The 26192-nt window shown below is 44.4% G+C and overlaps 1 protein-coding gene across 1 annotated transcript in view; it reads right to left on the bottom strand.

Moving 5' to 3' along the window:
* LOC126198783 (cytochrome P450 4C1-like) overlaps positions 1 to 7221 on the bottom strand; it is a 94349-nt gene extending 87128 nt beyond the window's left edge. The window contains exon 1 of the mRNA XM_049935349.1: positions 6963 to 7221. Within this exon, the coding sequence (XP_049791306.1) occupies positions 6963 to 7125 (163 nt within the window). The 5' untranslated portion in view covers positions 7126 to 7221. The remainder of the gene's footprint in view (positions 1 to 6962) is intronic.
* Positions 7222 to 26192: the final 18971 nt, after the last annotated feature.

The following is a 26192-nucleotide window of genomic DNA, read 5'->3' as shown; positions in this document are numbered from 1 at the left end:
TAGGAACTGAGTGGGGAAAACAGGTAAAATAAAAAAAATAACAAAAATATATCAAACATCGCTTCAGTACTTTTTCGAACTTCACTAAAACATGTTTATGTTATCCGTAAACAACTTTCACATTGATCAGTAATAGCAGGAAGTTCTTGCGTTTGATCATGATAAACCTTCTATTAAGCAGAAAATAATAACACTTATATAAATTTTTGTGTATGTAAACAGAAATTTTGTCAAAAGTAATTGCTATGGTTACATAAAAGTGCAGAAGTTACATGAGTAGCTAATTTTTGTTACTTATAAAATGCAATTTATATTCTTTAAGTAGTACAATTCCAGTTACATATCTAATCCTCTGCAGTGTCTCTGTAGCACCTCATTCCGAATGCTTCTATTCTTGTCTGAACTGACTTACTTCCGTTCAGTGCTATACTCTACAGCAGGGGTTCCCAACAAAATTTTCTCGAGGCCCCCTCATCGAGCATGATTGGTCCCTTGTCATATCACAGTATCAAGTACATAAAAAGCCAAATTAAGAGTCTTTTTATACGTTTTCTATTTTTGGTACTTAGAAAAAAACATTGACATATTCATCATTGAAAAAATATTGAGCTTAAAACTTTTTCAATTTAGCCATCATTGTTATTGCTATATTTTTGATTATTGTTCAAAATCTTTGTCTTCAAATCTGAGTGTTTAGTATAACAAATGCATTATCTTCCTCTTCATCTGTAAGCCTTTCTCGAACCACTTTTTAACAAACGGTCCATTTTTAACTACGCGAACTGTAGCTTCCCCAAAAAACAACGCTTTACATTCATTACTGTTTTAATACAGAATATTGAATATGTAAACAATACGGTCTGTGAAAGCACTGGCCGACTGTCGTCTGAAATGCGAGTTTCTGTGTAAAGTGACTGTTAGTTGTCAGCTGCAAAGAGGCAGCGCGCGTAGTCTAACGGCATACAGCAGAACTATTTGCATCTGTCTAATTCTAGTTTTGCGCTAGTGTGCTAGTTCCATTTGGCTCTAGGAAGACGCCAGACGCAGAAGTTAGCGTTCGCTAAAGCTCTGCTCATGCAGGAAGCTGCCAAAACTAAAAATCTGTTATAATACGAAATATATTTAATATATTTTTTATTCTAATAGTATCTTGAGGACCCCTCTGGCATAGCTCGCGGACCCCTCAAAAAGTTCCCCCTCGAAGGTCGTACAGCGCAGAATCGCTGTGCTAATGAGGCAAAAACTTGAGTTTTGACAATCATGCCACCGACGCACCAGGCTGAAGATACCCGTTTGATAAAACACGCTGTCGTGCTGCGTGAAGAGGTCCGTAAATGCCTGTTGCACATATTGGTCCGACAGGAATCGTCGACCTTCAAGGGACCGAAGGCGTGATAATCGCACGGAGAGATCAGGACTATAAGACGCCTGCTCGAGTGACTCCCCCACTTAAGCTGGCGCAATTTCTGCGTTACGACATTTGTGATATGGAGACGTGCGTTGTAATGAAGCAACAGCACACCTTGTCGCAGTTTTACCAGACGTTTCGCCTTAATTGCACGCCGTAATTTCTCAGGCGTTGCGCAGTATCGTTCCCAAGAAATGGAGACACAGGTACGCTGAAATCAATAAGCAATGAGCCCTGGTAATCAAAGACCAGGGTGAGCATCACCATTCCAGCAGATGACTGGCTTTTGAACTTCTTGGGACGAGGGGACGATGGATGAGACCACTGCATCGTCGACAATTTCTAATCCAGTTCCCAGTGGTGCCATACCTTTCGTCGTCTGTAACAATGCGCTTAGGAAACGTGTTGCCTTCAACATTTAAACGAATCAGGTGCTTCAGGAAAAGAGCCATCCGGATCCGGTTTGCTTTTTGTTCGCCGTTCGAAGCCCGGTGTGTCCACTGGCTGCGGACTTTAAGGTAGCCCAACTTCTACTGGACGGTGTGTGATGCACACTACGCAGGCTGACGTCGAGATTGTCAGCTAGCGCACGAATAGTTATGCGCCGGTCCGGCCAAATCTCATCATCGACCACCAGCTTTTTGTTTTCCGTAATGACTGAGGCTGGCCTCCAAGATCGAGCGGCGTCTTGTGTCGAATCGCGACCACTGCTGAAATTGACGCACCAGTTCACAACGGATGTTTTCGACAGACATGCTGCTCCATACATATCGAGAAAGTTCAAAGAAGGTCAGCACGTTTTGTACTATCGCGAAATAGGGGAGAGTGTGTCACTGAAATGATACAGATTTTGGGTGAACATCATTAAAAAAAAAGCGTTTTTCATTGCGACGGAATCTGACTAAATTTCAATCACTAGCTTTCTCCGCCGAATGCGAAAATATATTGTTGATGCCGACCTACACAGGGACAAACGATCACCATAATAAAATATGGGAAATCAGAGCTCGCACCGAGAGATATAGGTATTCGTTTTTTCAGCGCGCTATACGATATTGGAATAACAGGGAATTATTGTGAAGGTGGTTCGATGATATAACTGCCAGGAACTTAAATGTGATTTGCAGAGTATCCATGTAGTTGTAGATGAATTCTTCCGCCGCCAAGAAAAGAATAACAGCACGTTGATCCTGTTTGGATGCATTTGATAATAATGTTGCCACAATTCGCTTTCCTTATATACCGCATGTACGTCGGAAAGACACGAATGCTACACTAATCCCTTGCTCACATGTCGGTGCTTGTACACCCGCATCAGAGTCGCGCTATGTTTTATATACACTGCAGCAAAGCCCTCAAACCGAAACTTTTGAACGATCCTTCTACCTTCGGAAAAGAGTTCATACTGTTTAAATTCAGTGTTACCAAATTTATCTTTTTCTGTTCCTTAGTATTGCCGGTAAATATTTAAAACAACAAGTTCCACAAATGTCTTAGAAGAAGCTTAGCATCGAATTATCGGATTTCTTTGGTACGGGCGTTACCTTGTAGGACGCATAAACAGAGTTATCATTCACTACACCAAGTGCATACTTTTCAATTCATTTTCTGTATTTTCTTAAGGAGATTCACGGAGATTCAACGGAGATGTTAGGTAAAGAGTGGAACGAACTTTCATTGTATGGGATGTGTACTACTATAGGCTCAAACGGAAAGACGAACAGAGGGCAATGAAACAAGCAAATAATCCTAGCCAGGGGACCCGTGCGAAAGTTAAGCACTTTTGTACATTTAAATAATGAACAAGTGTTGTCGTTGGAATGAAGAGAAAATATTTTTTAAAAAATGAACCGAACGACGTGAAATAATCAAGAATTTATGATACCTCCTTGTATATACATTTGCAAGTGTCCAAAAATGTGTATTGTATACAAAATGTTTGTCCCAACTTCTACGACGGGCAGGCATGAGGGACTATCAGTAGGACAACATAACCTACGACTTTGAATCGACAAACATCTTCAGTGACAGTAAGCACGATAGGCCGTCGTAACAACAGGTAATCACAAATCAAGGAGACAGTGACAAACATATTTGTCATTTCTGGAAGTATATTCGCTTAGAAAAGTCGGCCACGGTTATTATTTGTGACAGTGCTATATACAAACGAGTACTTTAAAACAAATAAAATGGTATTTGTAGTAAGATAATATGAAAAGACAGCCCGTTATTAGAAATTAATAAGTCAGCTTCGTAAAATATAGGTCTGAACCTGGGAATCCACAATGCCGTTTTTCCTATGATAGTTAAATATTTGTAATGTTAAAATTTTCCACAAATAGTACGTTTCAGCGCAAAACCGGTATCCAGTGTCAGAACCCGCTCAAAAACCTTTCTAACGATACCTGATCCATACTGTGCGATGAGTAACTGTTGAGAAAAATGGTCGTTGACTTGAGAAGTAATACACGCTATAAATACAGATCCGAAAACCAATGGTTTTCCTAACACCACATATTACCACTGAGTACCCCAACACCTTCTAACAGTCTCCGAAGATCCAAATTACAGATCTATGCTTGAGGAAAAACGCTTACATAAGACTCCCTAGCAGATGAAAACTGTGCCATACCGGCCGCCGAACATGGAAATTTCTCTTTACGCGGGCAAGTGCTCCATCGAGTAGATATCCATTCACAAATCTCGACTCACCATCACAGCTTGGGTAGCTAAACCGGTAGAGCACTTGTCCGCAAAAGGCAAAGGTCCCAGCTTCAAGTCCAGGCCTGGTCCTGGCACACAGTTTTAATCTACCAGAAAGGTTCATGTCAGCGCTCACTCCGCTGCAGAGTGAAAAATCATTCTGGGAATAAATACGAGCGCAGGCAGGCCTCAGCACGTGCTCTTATCGATCCCTGTACAAGTCAAAAATCCGAGACGGGTTCCCCATGAAATGATAACCGTGCCTAATATGTTGCCAGAATCATCCTTTTAAATGTCCTCACACAAAATAGCCAACGCGTTCAAGTCGGTGGACCTGGGTGGCCATGGCATTGGGGATCCAAGACAAAAATACATATGTTGTCGAAATGCTATTTACCAGTACTGAATATCCAGAATGTTGATAAAATCAAACGAAGGCAGTTTGGAAACCATTGGTTTTCGGACCTATGTTTGTTACAATTATTTGCTTATTTCATCGTCATATACTCGCCTCTTTCGTTTGTATCTACATAGGCCTAATACCCCATAGATTAACCCTAGAACACTTAAGAGGGAAAAACGTTAAATTGCTACTAAACCATCGTAATGTTCACTACTCCATAGTTTGTTCAGTGGAAGCCATAGTTTATAGATTGTGCATTAGTTAGTTACCGCTATTAGATGCCCAATGTACGAGGGCAGTTCAATAAGTAATGCAACACATTTTTTTTCTCGGCCAATTTTGGTTGAAAAAACCGGAAATTTCTTGTGGAATATTTTCAAACATTCCCGTTTCGTCTCGTATAGTTTCATTGACTTCCGACAGGTGGCAGCGCTGTACGGAGCTGTTAAAATGGCGTCTGTAACGGATGTGCGTTGCAAACAACGGGCTGTGATCGAGTTTCTTTTGGCGGAAAACCAGATATTCATAGGCGCTTGCAGAATGTCTACGGTGATCTGGCAGTGGACAAAAGTACGGTGAGTCGTTGGGCAAAGCGTGTGTCATCATCGCCGCAAGGTCAAGCGAGACTGTCTGATCTCCCGCGTGCGGGCCGGCCGTGCACAGCTGTGACTCCTGCAATGGCGGAGCGTGCGAACACACTCGTTCGAGATGATCGACGGATCACCATCAAACAACTCAGTGCTCAACTTGACATCTCTGTTGGTAGTGCTGTCACAATTGTTCACCAGTTGGGATGTTCAAAGGTTTGTTCCCGCTGGGTCCCTCGTTGTGTAACCGAACACCATAAAGAGCAAAGGAGAACCATCTGTGCGGAATTGCTTGCTCGTCATGAGGCTGAGGGTGACAATTTCTTGTCAAAGATTGTTACAGGCGATGAAACATGGGTTCATCACTTCGAACCTGAAACAAAACGGCAATCAATGGAGTGGCGCCACACCCACTCCCCTACCAAGAAAAAGTTTAAAGCCATACCCTCAGCCGGTAAAGTCACGGTTACAGTCTTCTGGGACGCTGAAGGGGTTATTCTGTTCGATGTCCTTCCCCATGGTCAAACGATCAACTCTGAAGTGTATTGTGCTACTCTTCAGAAATTGAAGAAACGACTTCAGCGTGTTCATAGGCACAAAAATCAGAACGAACTTCTCCTTCTTCATGACAACGCAAGACCTCACACAAGTCTTCGCACCCGAGAGGAGCTCACAAAACTTCAGTGGACTGTTCTTCCTCATGCACCCTACAGCCCCGATCTCGCACCGTCGGATTTCCATATGTTTGGCCCAATGAAGGACGCAATCCGTGGGACGCACTACGCGGATGATGAAGAAGTTATTGATGCAGTACGACGTTGGCTCCGACGTCGACCAGTGGAATGGTACCGTGCAGGCATACAGGCCCTCATTTCAAGGTGGCGTAAGGCCGTAGCATTGAATGGAGATTACGTTGAAAAATAGTGTTGTGTAGCTAAAAGATTGGGGAATAACCTGGTGTATTTCAATGCTGAATAAAACAACCCCTGTTTCAGAAAAAAAATGTGTTGCATTACTTATTGAACTGCCCTCGTACGTTACATCCCAAATTTAGTGCAAAATATCCTAGTTGGTGAGTGACACAACCAGCCACAAATACTCTTTGAATGTTTTATTTTATTGCCATAACTGGTTTTGGGCTACCATACCCATTTTCAGATGGCTATTATTTTTCGTTACATAGATGTTTTTGGTTAACAGCATGTTGTCTGCTCCAGACTGCACAAAAATATTTGAGTATGTAGTGCCACTTTATCAGTTGTTTAATATATATATATATATATATATATATATATATATATATATATAAATAATTATGTGTGTGTGTTCATTTACATACATATGTGAATAAAGACAATTATTTTACACTTCAGCGTATTTATTAATAAAACAACTGATAAAGTGGCTCTAATCACTCAAATATTCTTGTGCAGTGTGGGGCACACGACATGCTTTAACCAAAACATCTATGTAATGAAAAAATGTATTTGTGGCTGGTTACGGCAATCACCAACTATCATTAACGGCCGCGGAGTTCACAAGATCCAATATGGATACAATAAACAAAATATCCCATCGTATACCCCTTGCAATCGTAAATTTTACGTGGATTTAGTAATCTAGTTTTAAAAATATGTGAGTCCAGACATCGGACCAGCATCAATGTCTTCTATGCAAAGCATAAGCAACGCGGCGCAGCTCCTAGTCCTAAACTTCGTACATTTATATTCGTCAAATCTGCCTGTAATAGCAGATGCTGAGGTTCGAACTCTTATCTGGCACTCAGTTGTGACCAGTAACCAAAGGTTAACCGTGTGAATATAGGGTTTGTATACAAGAATTTTCATTGTCGGTACAGTACCTTGCCTTTCGACGAGGAACGCTATGTACGTAGTCCCTATCAGCGGGAACGCCAGAGGGCCGGGAATCTTGTCGACGGCCCTGCAGAAAGTCCACCTCCGGTACAGCGCCAGTGCGGCCAGGCCCACAACCGCGGCCGCTCCCACGAAGAGTATTAGCTCCATGGGGCAGAAGACGCAAATGCCGGTGAAGTTAGAAGTACCGCAGAGGAGCGGCGTACACTCGACTCGGCAGAGCGCCGGAGGTGCACTGGCCGGGGAAAGCCATCAGCGCAGACGAGATCGCAGCCATCAGCGGCCAGCGTGCTGCTGCTAGTTCCGTTATGGGCCGCAGCGCGGCGTAGCGCTAGCGTACACTCTGAAGGTCGACTAATGGCAGTGGGCGCCCTCGGCTCGTAACAAAGTCGTCAAGGGGGCTATTTTACCACGCGTGTCGCTATAGCTGCTCTCAAAGTCAGGGTCACGTCTCAATAAAGGGGCAAAACAATGAATCATGCTGCGTTTACTGCTCGTAAGTGGGCAGTAACGACCGTAAAACATTGCAGCTCTCTTCGCTTTCGACAGACTAAGCAGTTTGTTCAGGCGCTTCGTTTGCTGATGACATTGTGCTGTTCCTTCTAGTGCAACTAAACTGCAACAACTTAGGACCGTTACAAGCTTGTATATCGATAGACACTATTATTAATTATAATAAGACTAAAATAATAATAACCAACTTACAGAAATGCAGTTAGTACAAATTAACAATGGGGTCATGGAACGACTTAGTAGGTACTTAAACCGTCATCATCAGTTTTCTGCTGTATTAGCACATTCTTTGCGTCTCCACTTGCAGTGACCCTTTGCTTCCTTCTTAATGCTACCGTGTGTGCTCTCATCCAACACATAATCCTTCTCTTCCTCTCTCACCTCCTCTTCCACATGACCCTCTGTTTTCATGCGCCCCTCCTTCATTCTTAACAAATGTCCAATTCAATTTCTCATCTTCTTCTTATTGCAGTCACTAATTGTCTTTGGTCTCCAATTTTTTCCGTACTTTCTCATTTTCCACTCTCTCCACAGAGCTTATTATTTCCATCCTTCGCCATGTCCACATCTCAAAAGCCTCCAGCATTTCTCTTTCTTCCCCAGTTTCCACATTGTAGAAACATGCAGGAGGGCAATATCTACAAAATATTTTATTATTATTTTGCTCAAATCTTTCTCTACATTACATCATAAATTTCTCCGTTCGTACAAAATACCTCTTTCGCCTTGTTGTTCTGGTGTTGATTTCTGTGCTGCTCTTCTAATCTGTCTTTATCCTGATGTTCATTGGTACTGCAGCACCAGGTAAGTCACATGTAATAAATATCAAACTGGCATGGAGTGAACTACATACTTGGTTACATAAATGATTATCACTTTTAACACCACTCCATAAAGTAGGTGGGAGTCAGGCAATTTACATTGTGCATACAGGGTTCCCGGAGTAATTGTCGTTGAACTGGAGTATGAAAGGAATGCACTTATTTTGAAGCAAAAAAACTCATAGACATATGCCCTATTTCGAGTGGTTTCCGATATTTACATTTAATGTACATTTATTTTTCTGGGCTAGTGGCACACGTATGTGTGTTAGCGGTCGACTCTTTGGCGTTTTTTTTCTAGCCCCACCCACCTCGTTGCTTTCAACTTCTTTCCTCGGGATGTCTTTCTGGCATTAACGCAGCCTGTTGAATGCACGGGTGTCAATAGCGTGTTGTGAGCGAAGTAATGCGGAAGACAGAATTCTTCGAAGTATCGGTTAACTGTGCTTGTACGCGCACTGGCGAAATTGTCACATATCTACACTAAAGAAGAATATACAAATATGGTGTATGTTCACGGCTTCTGCGATGATGGAGTTCCTGCTGCTGTCGAAAAATACCATCGGCGCTTCCCAACATGTCTGTTCCCGATCATACAGTGTTTACCAGAGCTTTCAGCGCATTGCGTGAAACAGGAATTCTTCCAAGTCCCTATTTTCCTTCTGAACATGTAGTTCGACTGCCTGTGCAGGAACAGCAACACGCAGTTGAAATGCAGCAACGTAGTCCTACTATCAACACACGACGACGCGCTGCACCTATCAATTGCCCCCCCCCCCCCCCCCCCACGAACTTGTACTGACTTCACATGCAGCGGGCCCACGATCTTCAAATTGACGACAAAACTACTTGGCTCAAATTTTGTCACTGGTTAAATGGCAATTGAAGACCTGCCTTTAAGAAGGTTGTATATCAAAATTTCATAATTTCTTGGGAAATAAATATAATTGTTGTTTCCCTTTGGTACTGTTTGTTTATGTGTTTTATTATGTGCGAATAAGTGATACAATATATGTTATAGAACAGCAACACATGTTTAGCATATTTTACAATATCTAGAAAGTTATCTTTAATTTTTATGTGACTTTCGTGTAAGAACGTTGCATGTCCTGTAAAAGTACACTGTGGAATGATGTTCTTAAAGAAAATATAATTTTCTCTTACAGTGGGAAAAATGAGGAAAGCATTAACAGATTACCAAAATAATACACTGTATTTACCTAATCCACCTCCAACCTAAGAAAATCAAAAAACAAAAAGGAAGAAAGAAACTAGTTCTATGCAGGACAAGAAAAAATAACAGAAAAAAATAAACAGAGACAGAAAAAATTGAACAATTCACTCAGAAGGTAAGTTCATAAAAAATTCTTTGTATTCTACATAAGGCATTTACCCATATTCAACAAGTTCCTCGTTTTCTTTTTCGATAGAGGAAGAAACTTTACATATAACAAAGTAGAACGTCGAAAATGTCCAAAGAAGGCATCTCGTTTTGTATTATCGCGAAATAGGGGAGAGGGTATCACCAGTATGATACATGAGTTGGGTACGGATTGGGGGCAGTCGTTAAAACAAAGGCATTTTGCACTGCAACAAGACGCTTTCACGTAATTTCAGTGTCCAACGTTCTCCTCTGAGTGCGAAAATATTTTGTTGGCACCAGTATACACGGAGAAATGATCATTTTCAGAAGATAAGAGAACTCAGAGCTCAGACAGAAATATTTAAGTGTTCCTTTTTCACGTGTGCTGTTAGAAAGCGAAACAACAGAGAAATAATGTGAAATCGGTTTGATGAACCCTCTGCCAGGCAGTAAAGCGTGAATTACAGAGTAGTTATGTAGATGTGGATGTAGGAAACATCGTAACGTGGACAGGTATGTTAAGTTGAATTAGATTTTCTCTTCTGTTTTTAGCAGAGAACGAGATACCTAGGTGTGAATGTCGTTATGACTAATGTTCACACACACTGAATTTCGATCATCTGCCTTGATTTTCAACTACATAGCTAGTAAGAACATTGACGGCAACAAAGACATTCTCGCTCATTTCTTTTATAATCAAAGGCGTACTTAAACAAGCTTCAGGTATAACGTACTTCCATTCATACGTACTCATGACTTCCATTATTCTTCTTTTTCCGATTATTGGATAAGTACTGTCACAGGGCAGAAAGTTTCGTCCTGAAACAATAAACTTTTGCTGTACTGGTGTAAAATATCCTATAAAACAAGGTAGTTGTACAAAAGTGTCACTGTCCTGTTGTTGTTTTGCCCAAACCAACGGCCAGACTAAACAAATTATTCTAGTGCAAAAATTTTTACATTATAATGATACATGAAGTTCTTATACATACCACATTTGATGTAATTTTTTCGAGGCACGTCTTTACCAGCTGTGGAAATATAAGGTTTTCCACTGTTCCTGCCGGCCGCGGTGGTCTAGCGGTTCTAGGCGCGCAGTCCGGAACCGCGCGACTGCTACGGTCGCAGGTTCGAATCCTGCCTCGGGCATGGATGTGTGTGATGTCCTTAGGTTAGTTAGGTTTAAGTAGTTCTAAGTTCTAGGGGACTGATGACCACAGATGTTAAGTCCCATAGTGCTCAGAATCATTTGAACCATTTTTTGCACTGTTCCTCATACTTTTCTTGAAATTCTGCTTCCGGCTTGATCGATATATTTTCCTTTTTACGCTTTTATTTAACGTTACAATATCCTTAGGAGTGCCAGTTACATCAGCCACATCCACCGTCTTCATTGAGATCCAGCGTTATTCCTGGGTGGCCAAATATAAATAGCTCAAACTGTAAACAGAAAAAAGACATCCGTTTTAGTAGCATGTCCCATGCGATGTACCACTTCATTCTAGTGGAAAATCAGTATTTCCAAATATGTAATATACAACCTTTGAAGGATACTGATATATATGAAATTGCAGTGCCTGTGTTATTCTGATTACGATGCAAAGTTCCTTTGGACATGCATGCCTCTCCAGAGGAATTGTGCATCGTAATCAGAATAACACAGGCACTGCAATATGGTTTTTATGTGCCGATACCGGGCAAGCGACTTACAAGTACAACATCTGACCTGCACGAGAATACACATAATGGATGTACGAGTACATGTCGTAGACGCATCGTTGGTGACATGTGGAAGTTTGGGTCTGACAGTGAGGCGTGCACCGTTAGCCAAATGGCTGCCGGCGCGTTAGCTCAGCGTGTTCGGTCAGAGGGCTGCGTGCTCTCTGTAATAAAAAAACGGAGTCAAGGAATCAACGATCAACATGAACGAATGTCTTGTGACGTCCGCCCAGACCAAACGCAACGAACTATGTTGAAAAAGAAAACAAAGGTAAGCGACTCCAGAATGAGATTTTCATTCTGCAGCGGAGTGTGCGCTGATATGAAACTTCCTGGCAGATTAAAACTGTGTGCCCGACCGAGACTCGAACTCGGGACCTTTGCCTTTCACGGGCAAATGCTCTACCATCTGAGCTACCGAAGCACGACTCACGCCCGCTCCTCACAGCTCTACTTCTGCCAGTATCTCGTCTCCTACCTTCCAAACTTTACAGAAGCTCTCCTGCGAGCACTTGCCCGCGAAAGGCAAAGGTCCCGAGTTCGAGTCTCGGTCGGGCACACAGTTTTAATCTGCCAGGAAGTTTCAGGTAAGCGACTGCTCGCGATAAGCGGGAAATCCGGATTGGTGTCCTGGTCCAGCACAAATTTTCTTTGTCGTCATTCCACTACACAGCTGATGGTGGTCGTGTTCTTTGATGGAGGCCTTCAGTTTTCAGTTGCTTCCATTAATGCTGTTCAGTTATGAAGCCACGTTTACACGGAATGGAAACAACAACACGCGTATTACTGATGTTCGCAGGAAAATCCGTACGCTACAGTGGAAACCAATTTCCACTGTCGTTTTTCAGTCCATGTTTGGTACGGCACGTTCAGTAACATGTTGACAGGTCCGGTCAGTTTAGAAGAGCGGAAGAGGGAACAGAATTACTTGCATTTTTTGGAAAATTCGTTTGTTGAACAGCTGGAGGACGTTCCTTAGGCCATGCGGACTACAGTGCACTTCCAACATGACGGTGCGTATCCACATTTTACTATCTGTGTGGAGGAACATACCAACCGCACCTACTCTAATCGCTCAGTTAACTGGCCACCAAGACGACCAGGCCTTCAGTCATTGGACTTTTGTTTATAGTGCTGGATGAAGTCTGATGTGTATGAATGAAAGGTGGATACCGCGAGATGGACTGCTGGGTCACATCATGGACGCTGCTGCCGCCATTAAGGATCGTGTAGGTGCACTCAGAAGAGCAACACAACATGCACTCCCAAGAGTACACAAATGCACTGAAGCTGATGGTGGGATATGCGAACATATGTTGTGAGCTGTAAAACAGGTGTAATGTGACCTATATAACAACGGATGGGGGAATGTGTTGAAAATACGTATTTTTCAATTTATACTTTGTAAAACACATGTTTTGACGTTTACTAACTGTTGTCCACATGTAAACCTGACAGTGTAGTGAACCAGAATGAAAAATGCTCCTATCGTAGCACAGAAAAAGGCGAACATGTCCTGCACGAAACTAGCATTTCGACTTATCTGGTAGTTTCGAAAACGTTTAAATAAGAACATCTTAATACATTCGCGCTTTTTTCCTTGTTCGTATTATTATGACGTCATGTCGTATAATATGACGCATATCATCATGTCATGCAACATAGCAATTTTAATACCGCAATACGACACAACGTGTCATTAAAGTTTAGGATGCATGCATCTCCACTCTGGGATACTTCCTGTTATATATACGCCCCAAATCTCTAGAAGCATATAAATTTGTATTTGTTCTTACTTTCCTCACCGTACGTGTAACAGGAGTTGGGTCTAAGATGGCTCACTGTGTTGGGGAAGTAGGACTAACTAGAAAAAATATGTCAAGATCTTTTGATTTAAATGTCTTTGAAGCTGCGAAATAAACCAAAAACGTAGTTCCCTTCTTTTACATCCCTAATTCGGTCCGGGATGTACTCACCTTCTTTTGTATTTAGGAGCATTTTTCATTCTGGTTCCCAACTTTTATTCTACTATAATCTTGACATTAGTACACCAAAACCTGGCAGCCATGTAGATTTTTGTTGATTCGGGCGACGATTGATCCGGCAAAGCAATTTTTTTTGTCTTTTGAACTATGTTGCTTATATGGTAGCAACGGATAAATCGCATTCGCGAGAACAATGGTTCAAACCGGCGTCCGGCCATCCCGATTTCTGTAAATCGCTACACGCAAATGCCGGGATGATTCCTTTGAAAGGATACGGTAGATTTCCTTCCCTAATCCGAACTTGTGCTCCGTCTCTTATGAGTTATTTGTCGATGGGACATTAAACACTAATCTCCACCTCCCTCCTCCTCCACAATGTATAAAGTTTCCACAAAACAGGAGAATGTCAGTCAATTAAATGTTTGCTTACCTTCTTACAAAATTGGACCGATTCGCATTAATCTGAAACATACGAGGGGAGTTCAAAAAGAAATGCAACACATTTTTTCTCTCTGACAGTTTCGGTTGAAAAAATGCGGAATTTGTTGTGGGACACCGTGGAATCTTCCCGCTTCAGCCCCTATAGTTTCATGACGGTCCGACAGGTGGCAGTGCTATACGTCACCTTCAAAATGTCGTCTGTAGCGGAAGTGTGTTCGAAGTATATAGCTGTCACTGAGTTTCTTTTGGCAGAAAACAAGAGCATCGCAGATAGTTATAGGAGCTTGGAGAATGTCTACGGAGAACTGGCAGTGAGCAAAAGCACGGTGAGTCGTTGAGCAAAGCGTACGTCATTACAGCAACAAGGCCGCGCCAAGCAGTCCGGTCACCCGGTAGCCCGCCTGCCGCACGTAACTGTGACCTCTGCAGTGTTGGAAAGTGCGCACACTCATTCGAAGTTATCGACAGATCACAAACATCTCTCTGCTCACCTGGACGTCCCTACTGTTAGTGTTGACACACTCGTGCACCAGTTTGTGGTTTCAAAGGTGTGTGCCCGTTGAGTTCCTCGTCGCCTAACAGAAGAATCTATCCAGCCCAATGAAAGATGCATTCCGTGTGAAGCAGTGTGTGAGTTCCTCGTCGCCTAACAGAAGAATCTGTCCAGCCCAATGAAAGATGCATTCCGTGTGAAGCAGTGTGTGAGTGGATGGGAAGGTTACTGATGCAGCAAGACGTCGACCAGTAGGATGGTCCATACGCACATACAGGCCCTCCCAGTAAGGTGGCGAAAGGCCGTCACATTGTACGGAGATTAGGTCTCAAAATAGAAAGAATGAGGAATGATATGGTGCCAGAAGAAAATGTATTACTTACTGTACGTCCCTCGTAGTAGTGGCGCGTGTAAAAAGACACACAAAAACCTATTTTCTAGTCATAAAATCAGAATGAACCTAGGTTTTTGAAAACAAGTCTTCAATTTTATAGTAAGAACACATTTTTTATTTATTTGATTCCCTTTATATCGCTTCCGCTCGTTCAGTTAACGTAAGAACGAGTTTTACGTCCTTTACCTTGATTTTAAACCATTGTATTTCTGCAACGGACAAATGTTACTGAATAAAATACATTGTTTTTGACTTTATTTATTTATCTATCTTAGCGCAAATTGTGGACGGATTCGTACAAGTTTAAACTACGGAAGGGGAAGCTGCAAAAATCTCCCAGAACGGCTAAAACTTACCTTAGATCAGTTTCTGATGCACCCGTGGGAAAAAGTTGAATCATCAGTCTCATCTTAGTGTGCAGTTATTTATGAGTGACTCTTCACACGTAAAATCCGAACGAGGGTGACTGTTTTTGCACGCAAATTCCGAAAAGTGCCCATACAAATAGTGCCTTTAGCTGAACGTTAATTTCAGGCCAGTTAAAATCTTTTGCAAAAGGAATGGATCAATTCGCACAATTTGTCCCAGTTCATCTTTCAAACCTTTCTTAATATACTGTAACATAGTATGTAACGCGCCCAGGAATACGAATGGGTGGGGGGTGGGTACCTTATACTGACTTCTCGTTTCGTGACCGTGCGCCCTGTCCATACCACGTTCCTGGTAATCCCGCGGCGGTCGTATTGTTCTGCTCCACAGCTGGCTGTTGGCTTACCTGAAATTATCTTTCGAAAAAATGCAAGCGGGTTTAGAGGAGCCACTCAACGTTTAAACACAACACTGTCCTATGTCTGGTATGAACATCTATATTCTGAGACGATATGGAAACCACAGGTTGCACTGTTTACACTCTAAATCGTAAATGTTTATCCCAATTAATAATCTTGATGATTAACAGACCAAAAATATAATTCAGACGAGCGTACGCGTAACCGACACGACGCGGGTGATTGTTGATGATGCGGAAGCCGAATGATCGAAAGGAAGTTCTTACGCTCGTCACACATACAGATATCTGGTAATAGTCCTCCTTGTCGCTAGCAATGATATAACACTGTTCGTAAAGTTAATTTTTCAGTTCTCAGTTCTCACTTGTACGAGCGTGCGCGTAACGGTCGCGGCGCGGCTGATTGTTGATCATGCGGAACGCGATGATAGAACGCACGTTCTCAAGCTCACTACAAATCATTGGCACTTGATTGCACTCTTTTGTGGTAAATAGTATTACTGATTCACCTTTGTTCATTCTTGGAGACCGAACACGGCGCGGATGATCGATGCTATGCGACACGCAACGAGAGGATACATAAATACGTTATTAACACCACTGCTCATTTTCAATTACTTCTTGACGCACTTTCCTCTGAACCATTTCCATATGTCGTCACTTTACTATAATAGCACTTGTAGCAACACTTCAACCTGAATACTAACACAACATAACAGTTCCGTGTCCCGTGCTCGACTCTCTACTAGAGTTGTGGCGATTCGTGAATGAGTCGTTCATTTAAACGACTCTAAATAAAGAATCGTAAGAATCGAATAGTGATACGGACGAATCGTCGTTCAAAAGAATCGTAAGAACGATTGCGTGTTTCCGAGTCGTTTCCAAGTTCTAACGATTCTTCGATTCTTAGTACGCTATGCTTCGAAGGAACCTTCCGAATCATGCCGAGTCGTGCCGAATGATTACGACCGCCAGATGGCAGTCAAGTGGAGGATGCGTGTGAACAAAGGAGCTCGGAAGGAACAAACGAAGTTCGTGGGCCGTACTATTACTCGTGAAAACCAAGCTGAAATTTGGCGGTAGCTGACGGGAACGAGCGTAAAGGCGTTTCCCATTTACTATCCCTATGTAGTGCACATGCGCGGATTCGTATCGTCCTACGTTTTTCTGTGCTCTTTCCAATTCCACAGCATCTTATATTACACAATAAAGCAACTGTCAGCCTTCACACACGGCAAATGTAGCTTAACTTTTGTTTCGTCGAAATACAAAGCATAGGTATTTTGCTTTTAATTTGTCTGAGAACTTGCTTCTGCCACTACTATTTATGTGAGAAGACGACATACATCTAAAGTGTAGGATACAATCGCATACAGCGACATTAGTTCACTGCTAATTTGCTAATTCTGCTAGTTCCACCAGTGCCGCCACTAAATGGCTGTCGAACTAGACCAATATTACAGAGCCTATATAGAGCGAATGTAGGCTCTCTAACCATTACCTTTCTTGGCGGATCGCCGTGTAATACCTTCTTGAAACAAAAGCTTTTTAATTAATAATTTCAAGCTTGAGTTTTCGAAAGTTATTGTGTTCAGATTCATATTAAATTTTAGTGAAGTAATGTCGCTGTATACGATTGAATCCTATTGTTTAGAAGTATGTCGTCTTCTCACGCAAATAGTAGTGACAGCGGCAAGTTCTCAGACAAATTAAAAGCAAAATACCTATGCTTTGTATTTAGAAGAAATGAAAGTTAAGCTAAATTTGCTGTGTGGGATGGCTGTCAGCTGCGTTATGAATTACAAGGGTGATGTGGACTTCGAAAAACATCTTAGCACAGAAAAACTTAGGATGATATGAGCCAAACCACGTTTGCCTCACTGCTAGATTTTGTTACTATAAAACAGACGTCTGTAGTTAGATACGTTCAAGACACACAACCAAACTGGCATACCACGTAATTTTGCACCACCTTCCACACAAATCGACTCCTCTTTCCTGGCACACTGAAATAAAACAATGGATGCAATCAAATCAAACGTGACCTTTCGACAATTAAGGCATTACACGTATGAATCGAGAATTACACTTGTGACATCATATGCATGTTTACTCACAAATAAACTATTTCTGGAATATCTTATCATGACAGTTCGATTCTAACCCCATTGACAATTTTAGACATGTCCTGCCATCTGTGAGTAAGATGTAGAACGTTTCGCATTCCGTAAGAATCGTGCCATCGCAGACTAGAATGAATCGTGAAAGAATCGTGAACGAATCGTAGGAATCGATTCGCAATGTGAGATTGAATCGTAGGAATCGAATCGAGAACAAGAATCGTGTTGCCCAACTCTACTCTCTACAGACGCGGCTGCCCGAAAAGATATTCCACAACTAAGTCAGCGATATGACAATACGGTTACAAGTACAGTAAGACAGGTATTCGAATGGCTACACAAACGACCGCTGGTCCGGGCTAAACCAAAAACTTGTACCCCACGTTCGTAGCACAAATAGGAACCGAGCACACCAAGACCCTTCCCATACCACGATTCTGTGCGCGACCTTTTCAGAGATATTTGTACAAAATGTAAATAACAATGTACATTAAATGTGTTCTGCCTCGGAAAAGAATCGGAATATGGCTTGAAGTTCGTTGCCATATGAAGTTCTTTGCTTCAAACGATGGTTCCTGTAATATCATACTGTCTAATCCTCCTGGGATACCCTGCATAACGAAGGATTACGCAGCGGGTTTCTCAGTCAGAAATCACATTTAAATGTTGTTTGTGAGAGGTTGTGTTAGGCTTCCTGTAAGTAGGAGAAACGTGTAGCAGCGTGTATTGGGACTTCACAGACGCAGGGTCTTGGCTTATCGAGACTGTGGTTCACCATTCTGCGATATCGCTGTTCGGGTTAATCGGGATCAGACGACTGTCATGCAAATACGGAGTCGAATGGTTCAGGAGAGCCATACTCAACATCATGTCGGATCTCAGCAGCTCTTCGTGACTAGTGCCCTAGACGATGGAACAGGTCGCTCGGTCTCGCGGGATCGTACAGTCACGTAATGTTGTCTCAGGAAGTAGGCTTGATTGTAGCAAAACAACTGCCCACAACGCCTGGTTCCTTTGATTCGGCAGCAGAGAGAGGCCCGTCGACGATTGTGAAATAACGACAACACTGGACACACAGGAATGGTCGGGCAAGCACAGAGGAGTGTACACCACCGTCTGACGGGCGCGTATGGAACACCACCGACTAAGCTGATTTGAAGCTTGCTTCCTATGGGCAAGCCATCTGAAGGAGAGTTGCACAGTATTGGCTCAAAAAGGGCGAACATGATAAGGTAATGAGGATACTGGGCATATGAGCAGCTGAAAATAAGGATATGGAAACAAATGTGGGACATGGCATAAGCAGGGAGAAGAACTTACAGTTCTTTCCTAACATAAAAGCAATATCCATATCGTCATACTTCGATCAAGGGAGCTATACACTACCTTTCGAGATATGGTCCATATCCCAGCTACTTACTAAAAATACAACGCAGCACATATAACCTACCCACTATATGTGTTTCTGTATGAAATACAGCACAACTTTACCTTCCAATCTTTAAAAAAATGTTTACGTATTTTCAAAACTATGTCCCCACAAACTGTTATCCATCTTGAAACTCGTATGCTAACATTTGACTAAAGAGAAACTAATCTGAATTGAACTGTAACTGGTCTGAATACTACTTGTCTTTATACACACATAAAAAAAGTTTTGCATCACCCTGGTTCCCAGAACTCATAAGGATAAGCGTTGACAGTGGATATTGTATCACAGACACAGTCCCTTTGACTGCTCAGAGATGTCACTAAACCCTCCCAAAGATGTGAACAACCATGAGTGAGCAGCGCCTGTTAGACGGAGGGGGTCCAACAACCGATCAGTTTCAGTCATCCCACCAGACACGGTCGATGATATGCCTCGCTCAGGCCGCCCAAGGTCTATTACTGCAGTGGACGACCGCTACCTACGGATTATGGCTCGGAGGAACCCTGACAGCAACGCCGCCATGTTGAATAATGCTTTTCGTGCAGCCACAGGACGTCGTGTTACGATTCAAAGTGCACAATAGGCTGCATGATGCGCAGCCGGCGGGGGTGGCCGGACGGTTCTAGGCGCTACAGTCTGAAACCGCGCGACCGCTACGGTCACAGGTTCGAATCCTGCCTCGGGCATGGATGTGTGTAAGGTCCTTAGGTTTGTTAGGTTTAAGTAGTTCTAAATTCTAGGGGACTGATGACTTCCGAAGTTAACTCCCATAGTGCTCAGAGCCATTTGAACCATTTTTGATGCGCAACTTCACTCCCGACGTCCGTGGCGAGGTCCATCTTTGCAACCTCGACACCATGCAGCGCGGTACTGGTGGGCCCAACAACATGCCGAATAGACTGCTCAAGATTGGCATGACGTTCTCTTCACCGATGAGTGTTGCATATGCCTTCAACCAGGAGCGGGTTTGGTGGGCGCGTACCGCAGAGGGAACACCTAGAACCGCAGCGGACGGAAAACGGAGCAGCAGCGCTCCAGCAGGTCGCAGGGAATGGGCGCGGACCACAGAGGAAGCGCCTGCAGCCGTTGGTGGAGGGGGAAGGCCATAGGCATAAATACTAGACCAGGTCCACTCGAGGAGCAGTCTCAGGTCGCACCTGATGAAGGTTACGAGCTACGTGACCTAAATATCGTGCAAGTACGACGCTGATATTCGGCAGAACACCCAACAACCCAAGATGTCATTTCGATATTTTCCTGGAGCGATTTAGGGAAATTACGGAGAACCTAAAGCAGGTTGACCAGAATTCGAGTCCATTGTGCTAACGAATGCATCAGTTTGCTCAGTAGGGTCTAAGAGTCCAGACAAACGAAAAAATCTGCCTTGGTTCTGATCCAAAATACATTAGTGCAGTTAGTGTAGTTTTGAGAAGCAGTATAGTCAGAATGAAATTTTCACTCTACAGCGCACTGTGCGCTGATACGAAACTTTCTGGCTGATTAAAACTGTGTGCCAGACCGGGACTGGAACGCTGGACCTTTGCCTTTCGCGATCAAGTGCTCTGCCATCTGAATTACCCAAGCATGACTGTCGACCCGCCCTCACAGCTTTAAATTATGGCAGGTAGGAGGTGAGGTACTGGCAGAATTTAAAGCTGTGAGGACGAGGCCAGAGTCACGCTTTGGTAGCACAGTCTGCCTTCGGCGGTGCTACGGCACGGACGTCTGTTTACGTCCCTGCCGGAGAAGTTCGCGCTCGCGCAGTTGTTTACCTCTTCGGCGTACTCGTGCGTTTAGACGACTCGATATAGAATGGCACATGCATACCGAAAGTCGACTCTCAAGATTAGATTTTCGAATGAATATGCGAGACCGAAAGCCTACGAAATAGAAAGGTTCCTACGAGACAAAGTTAAACTTGACTACAACGAACTTATCGGAATCCACCTCTCCATAGTGAGCAGTGTCGTTTACGTCAAGCTGATTAACGATGCAGTATGTGACAGAATCATCCGAGATACTAAACATGGACTCAAATTTCGTCACTCTGATGGACATGTTGGAGAAGTAACTATTGATCATGCAGGACTGGGCTTACGAAACATACGTATTTTCGAACTTCCCTTCGAGGTTCCGTCTGACTTGGTCGTTGACGCCTTACGCCCATATGGAAGAGTGCTTAGCCACGTTGAGGAAAATGGTCCAACTTCACGACCTACCCCGTTCTCAATGGGGTGCGTCAAATCAGAATAGAACTGACACAACATGTACCCTCGTACTTGTTCATCGGCGGATGCAGAGCTATAGTCATATACGATGGACAACCCAAAACATGCTCAGGCTGCGGGAAAGAGGGCCACGTCCGTTCCGAATGTATGCAGCGGAGGATAGTGCAAGTTCCAAACGGCGAACCCGTACCTCCGTCCACGTTGACGCCGCTGCCACTAACGTATGCGGACGCATTTCGAACGGATCCCATCCCGAAGAATGACCAGCTACAGAATCCTGACAGTTTACGGCAACCGACTGCGGCAGAGACCGCCTCCAGTGACGAAACGACGCACACCTCTGCCGCTCCGGCGCCGCCGACGCACTTAACCGAGCGGACAGGATCGGTAGGAGAAATGGAAATTGATCTTGCTGTTGTGCCGACAGCTGCTTTCGTCCCTGAGCACCGGGAGTCACTTCCGCACTCGGATACGGAGGCACACACGCGCAAACAACGATCGCCGATGCGCCACAAGAAACGACGGCTAGCGCCGTCGGATACCTGCTTACTGCAGACCACGTCAGACGGACTTGGGTGTAACGTCGATACAGTGCATCCGAATGCGCAACGGGAGGTTCTACCTCCCACACAGCAGTACGACGCGAATCATGCTAGACAGGGGTTGAATACAGACACACCGGACGGAAAGCCGACGGAAGGAGTCCCTCCACCCACCGCAGCAACGCCACCGCCTTCGGTCAGCCCGGCCGGAGAGACACGACAGGAGCTGGACCTCCAGCACAGGAACTGGGCCGACGAATCCGATACTGACCCCCACACCGACGATGCACCCGCCATGGCGAGTGCTGCGTCCACCGGATGTTAACCGCGCAGAAGATGCAGACTGACGCACAGACAGCATGTCACCGGGCAGAAGCACACAAATTAACATAAGCGTTCATGTGCGCTTTACGCACTGAGGAACAGCGGCAGGCATATCGAACAGCCTCTATTAATATTAATACTATCAGAACGCCTCTCAAATTGCAATTATTACGAGACATGTTGCATGCGTCAGACGTCGACGTCGTTCTGCTGCAGGAAGTATGTGTTGAGAGCTTCCCCGACCTCTATGAGTACGATACGTACATTACACCTACTACCGACGGCGGCAGCGGAACAGCGATACTTCTACGTAGCGGCATAGTAGCCGAGGACGTGGTGTACCTGCCGTCAGCGCGAGGACTGGCGCTCACAGTGCTGGGAGTACGGGTCGTTAACATTTACGCACCGTCGGGGTCAGACAGACGGCGCGACCGATCCCGATTTTACGCAGAGGAGATTGCAACACTATTCATAGGTCGGTATGAACATGTCTTATTTGGTGGCGACTTCAACTGCGTGCTCGCACCAAAAGATCAACACCCACGTTATACTTCGTGCCCGGAGCTGCGGCAACTCATACAGGACATGAATCTCATTGATACATGGGAGAAGATACATGGCGACAGACGTGGATACACCTACGTCACGAGTCACTCTGCAAGTCGTCTCGATCGCATTTACGTAACACGTCGTCTCGAACCTGCGATCCTCGATGCGGAATTGTGGCCTGTCGCCTTTTCAGATCACATAGCATATATATGCACGGTCTCCCTGAGTCGTCAACAAGTGTGGAGGAGTCGCAGTGTTTGGAAACTGAATACAGCACACCTTAGGGAACCTGAGTGCAGACGCTTAGTCGAAGACACTTGGCATGTGTGTGAACGACGCCTCCCGACATATCCGACGACGTTGCAGTGGTGGCTGGAATGCGTTAAGCCTGCATTGCGCCGAGCGTTAATTGCATACGGAAGAGAGCAGATGATGTGGAGGCGATACACGACGGAATTTTATTTCACGATGCTCCGCGAACTTTCTGTACAAGCACCTTCACAGGAGCGTCGTGCCGGTATAAAACGAGCACAGGCCCAAATAATTTCCATAACGCGCCGACGACTGGAGGGTGTCGCAATCCGTGCAAGGGCTTTTAACGAGTGCGTGGAGAATCCCCGTCGATGTATCATATTATCAGAGAAAAACAACGTAGCCGCAGAACCTTAATACAGACGGTCGTACTGCCAGATGGTCGCCGCATGACAACGCAAAAAGACATTGCCAACGCTTTCGTGGAACACTACGGTCATCTCTATGAAGAAGCGGAACACGATCAGGCAGCCTTTCATGAGGTCCGACGAACGCTCTCCGCGTGTCTCGACGAGACGGCCAACCTGGAGTTAACAGAAGAAGTCACAGTTGACGACGTAATGGAAGCGATTGATAAGGAAGCGTCGCACAAATCGCCGGGGCCCGACGGGTTTCCGTTAGAGTTCTATCGTACATTTAAAGATGTCATGACTCCACGATGGACTGCCATGTACTGCGAATTGATGTCTCCCAACGTGCCTCTTCCACCCACCTTCGTGGAAGGAATGATCGTCCCCATCCAAAAACCATCTGGCGGCACAGGGATACAGGCCTACCGGCCACTGACCCTTCTTAATTGCGACTATAAGATCTACGCCAGGATACTTGCAGCACGCTTTAAACGCGTGATACGCCAAGTGATTTCACTCGACCAAACCCAGATAGGAGGAGATAGCAATATACAAACGGCACTCAGCGACTACCGCGATGTTATCGCACTAGCTTCAACATGTCGTCTCCGGGGTGTATTGGTATCGATAGACTTCGATCGCGCATTTGACAGGCTGAGTCATGCTTATCTCACGGACGTGATGACGAAAATGAAGTTTCCGGAAAGTTTTGTCACCGTCGTCATGAGACTACTCCACGGAGCCGCATCCAAAGTGCTCATCAATGGACGCTTGGTGGGGCCCATCACCATCTCACGATCGGTGAGACAAGGGTGCCCGCTGTCAACGATATTGTATGCCATCGCTGTCGAGCCGCTGCTTTGCGGGCTCCGGAATCGACTCCAAGGAATGACGATAAGGCACAACAAGTTTATATGCCGAACATACGCAGATGACCTAGTGTTTTTAGCACGGTCAGGCGACGAGGCAAGAGCGGCCTTGCATTGGAAGTCGCCTGAACATGGCAAAGTCGGGAGCGATGAACATCGGGAGAGGACTTCCGACAGGAAGTGTAGCACCATTAAAGCCGATCAACAAGATGAAATGCCTAGGAATTATCTTCACTACAGACGTTCGACGCACGGTGGCACTGAGTTACAGTCATCTTCTGCAAACAATTCGTGCGAGTGTCCGAAGTCACAGGTTAAGGGCGCTGGATATGATACAACGGGTCACCTTTGCCCACACTTATCTAGCCTCTCGCATCCCCCACCTGGCACAAGTTCTTCCTATGCCGGTGGTGTTGGCCCGCCGAATCCTGGCGGCACTAGGATATTTTGTGAGCACAGGTCTGCTTTTTAAGGTAGGATACGAAACCCTCACCCTTCCTCGTAGTCGTGGAGGTCTTGGACTAGTCCACGTACGCGACCGAGCAGTGGCTATTTATGTAACCACAATGATAAAGATGTGGACACGACACCAGACAAGTCTGACGGGCAGCTTGATAGACGAACTCGCTCCACCTTCTCGTTCGGCTCCGGTAGCGGTGGCTCACATCTCACCATCGCTTGCCCATATGCGAACCTTCTTTGTGGAACACAGTTATGATGTACATATGGAACTACCGACTACCAGGACGGCAACGGCACGTGATATATATCACATCTTGACTCGACGACGGCCGAATAATGCCGTAGAGCGCCGCCAACCAACAGTTACGTGGTCAGTGGTATGGCGTACAGTGCACCACCCACACCTTGATACGGGAACGCGCGCACTGTGGTATCAGGTGGTAAATGGGAAATACGTGACTCGTTCCAGGTTGCATACAATTTATATGGCGGACGAGCCACTGTGTCCGCAGTGCAATGTTATAGACACTGAGGAGCATCGCCTGATATGCGGTCCTTCGGCGGACGTATGGTGTTTGGTCAAAAAGATGATCGCCTTCCTCCTTCGGGTGGGGCCGCAAACAATAGAACCACGCACACTACTTCTCCCAGATAGGACATATTATCCCCGAACGAAGACAAACGCAGTGACTTGGATTCGAGGTTTGACTGTGCGTTATCTTTTCCGAGACGGCAGTAAGAATGTGCTTGACTTTTGGGCCTTACTACAGGAACATCACTCACAGATTATGAGACATCCGAGATATCGAACGTATTACGCAAATTTTTTAGGGAGTGCCTTGCTTGATCCCCACCCAGTTGGGGTGTCCCGGGTAGGAGAATGTAATTATTGTCTATAAGTATCAGAACAAGAAAGGACCAGGACAGTGGAGAGGATCCACAAACACACGTGAAGACGTACCCGACACCAACGCGAGGTATGACGGGATTAGCGAGGTACGCGCCTAAAAGAGGAACTTAGAACGTTATTGTTTTGTACTGACAGAAGCAGGATATTTTATTTTATTTTTTTCATAATTGTGTAAAAAAAAGTCCACTTATTTACGTCTCCCAGAAAAATTTTATTTTATAAAGTCATCGTCTTATATATTTAAAAAAAAAATTCTAGAAGCAGTTTATATTTGTTACTGTTACACCGAATGAAAAAAAAAATGCCAGGAAGTTTCATAGCAGTATAGTCCACAATTAAAATTACCAAATGTGTGATGTAGCAATGCAGCACTTTACAGTAGACCAGTAAACTGTGCCTTCTGGATTCCGGATGAACACACATCTATGCGCCAAACAGCCAGAGGGTAGTATTATACTTTTTTTCTTTCCTTGAATTATTATGTTTGTGTAATTTTTTCTATTAGCCACCATAATGCTTAGTTGTATTAGAAGGTTTGAAATCAGGTTAACATATTGCGTACTATATTCATTCAAATTCAAATACAGCATTTTGTTTGATCTT

Source organism: Schistocerca nitens, chromosome 8 (genome assembly GCF_023898315.1).
Source record: "Schistocerca nitens isolate TAMUIC-IGC-003100 chromosome 8, iqSchNite1.1, whole genome shotgun sequence".
NCBI lineage: Eukaryota > Metazoa > Arthropoda > Insecta > Orthoptera > Acrididae > Schistocerca > Schistocerca nitens.
This window is presented reverse-complemented; position numbering and strand designations above follow the sequence as displayed.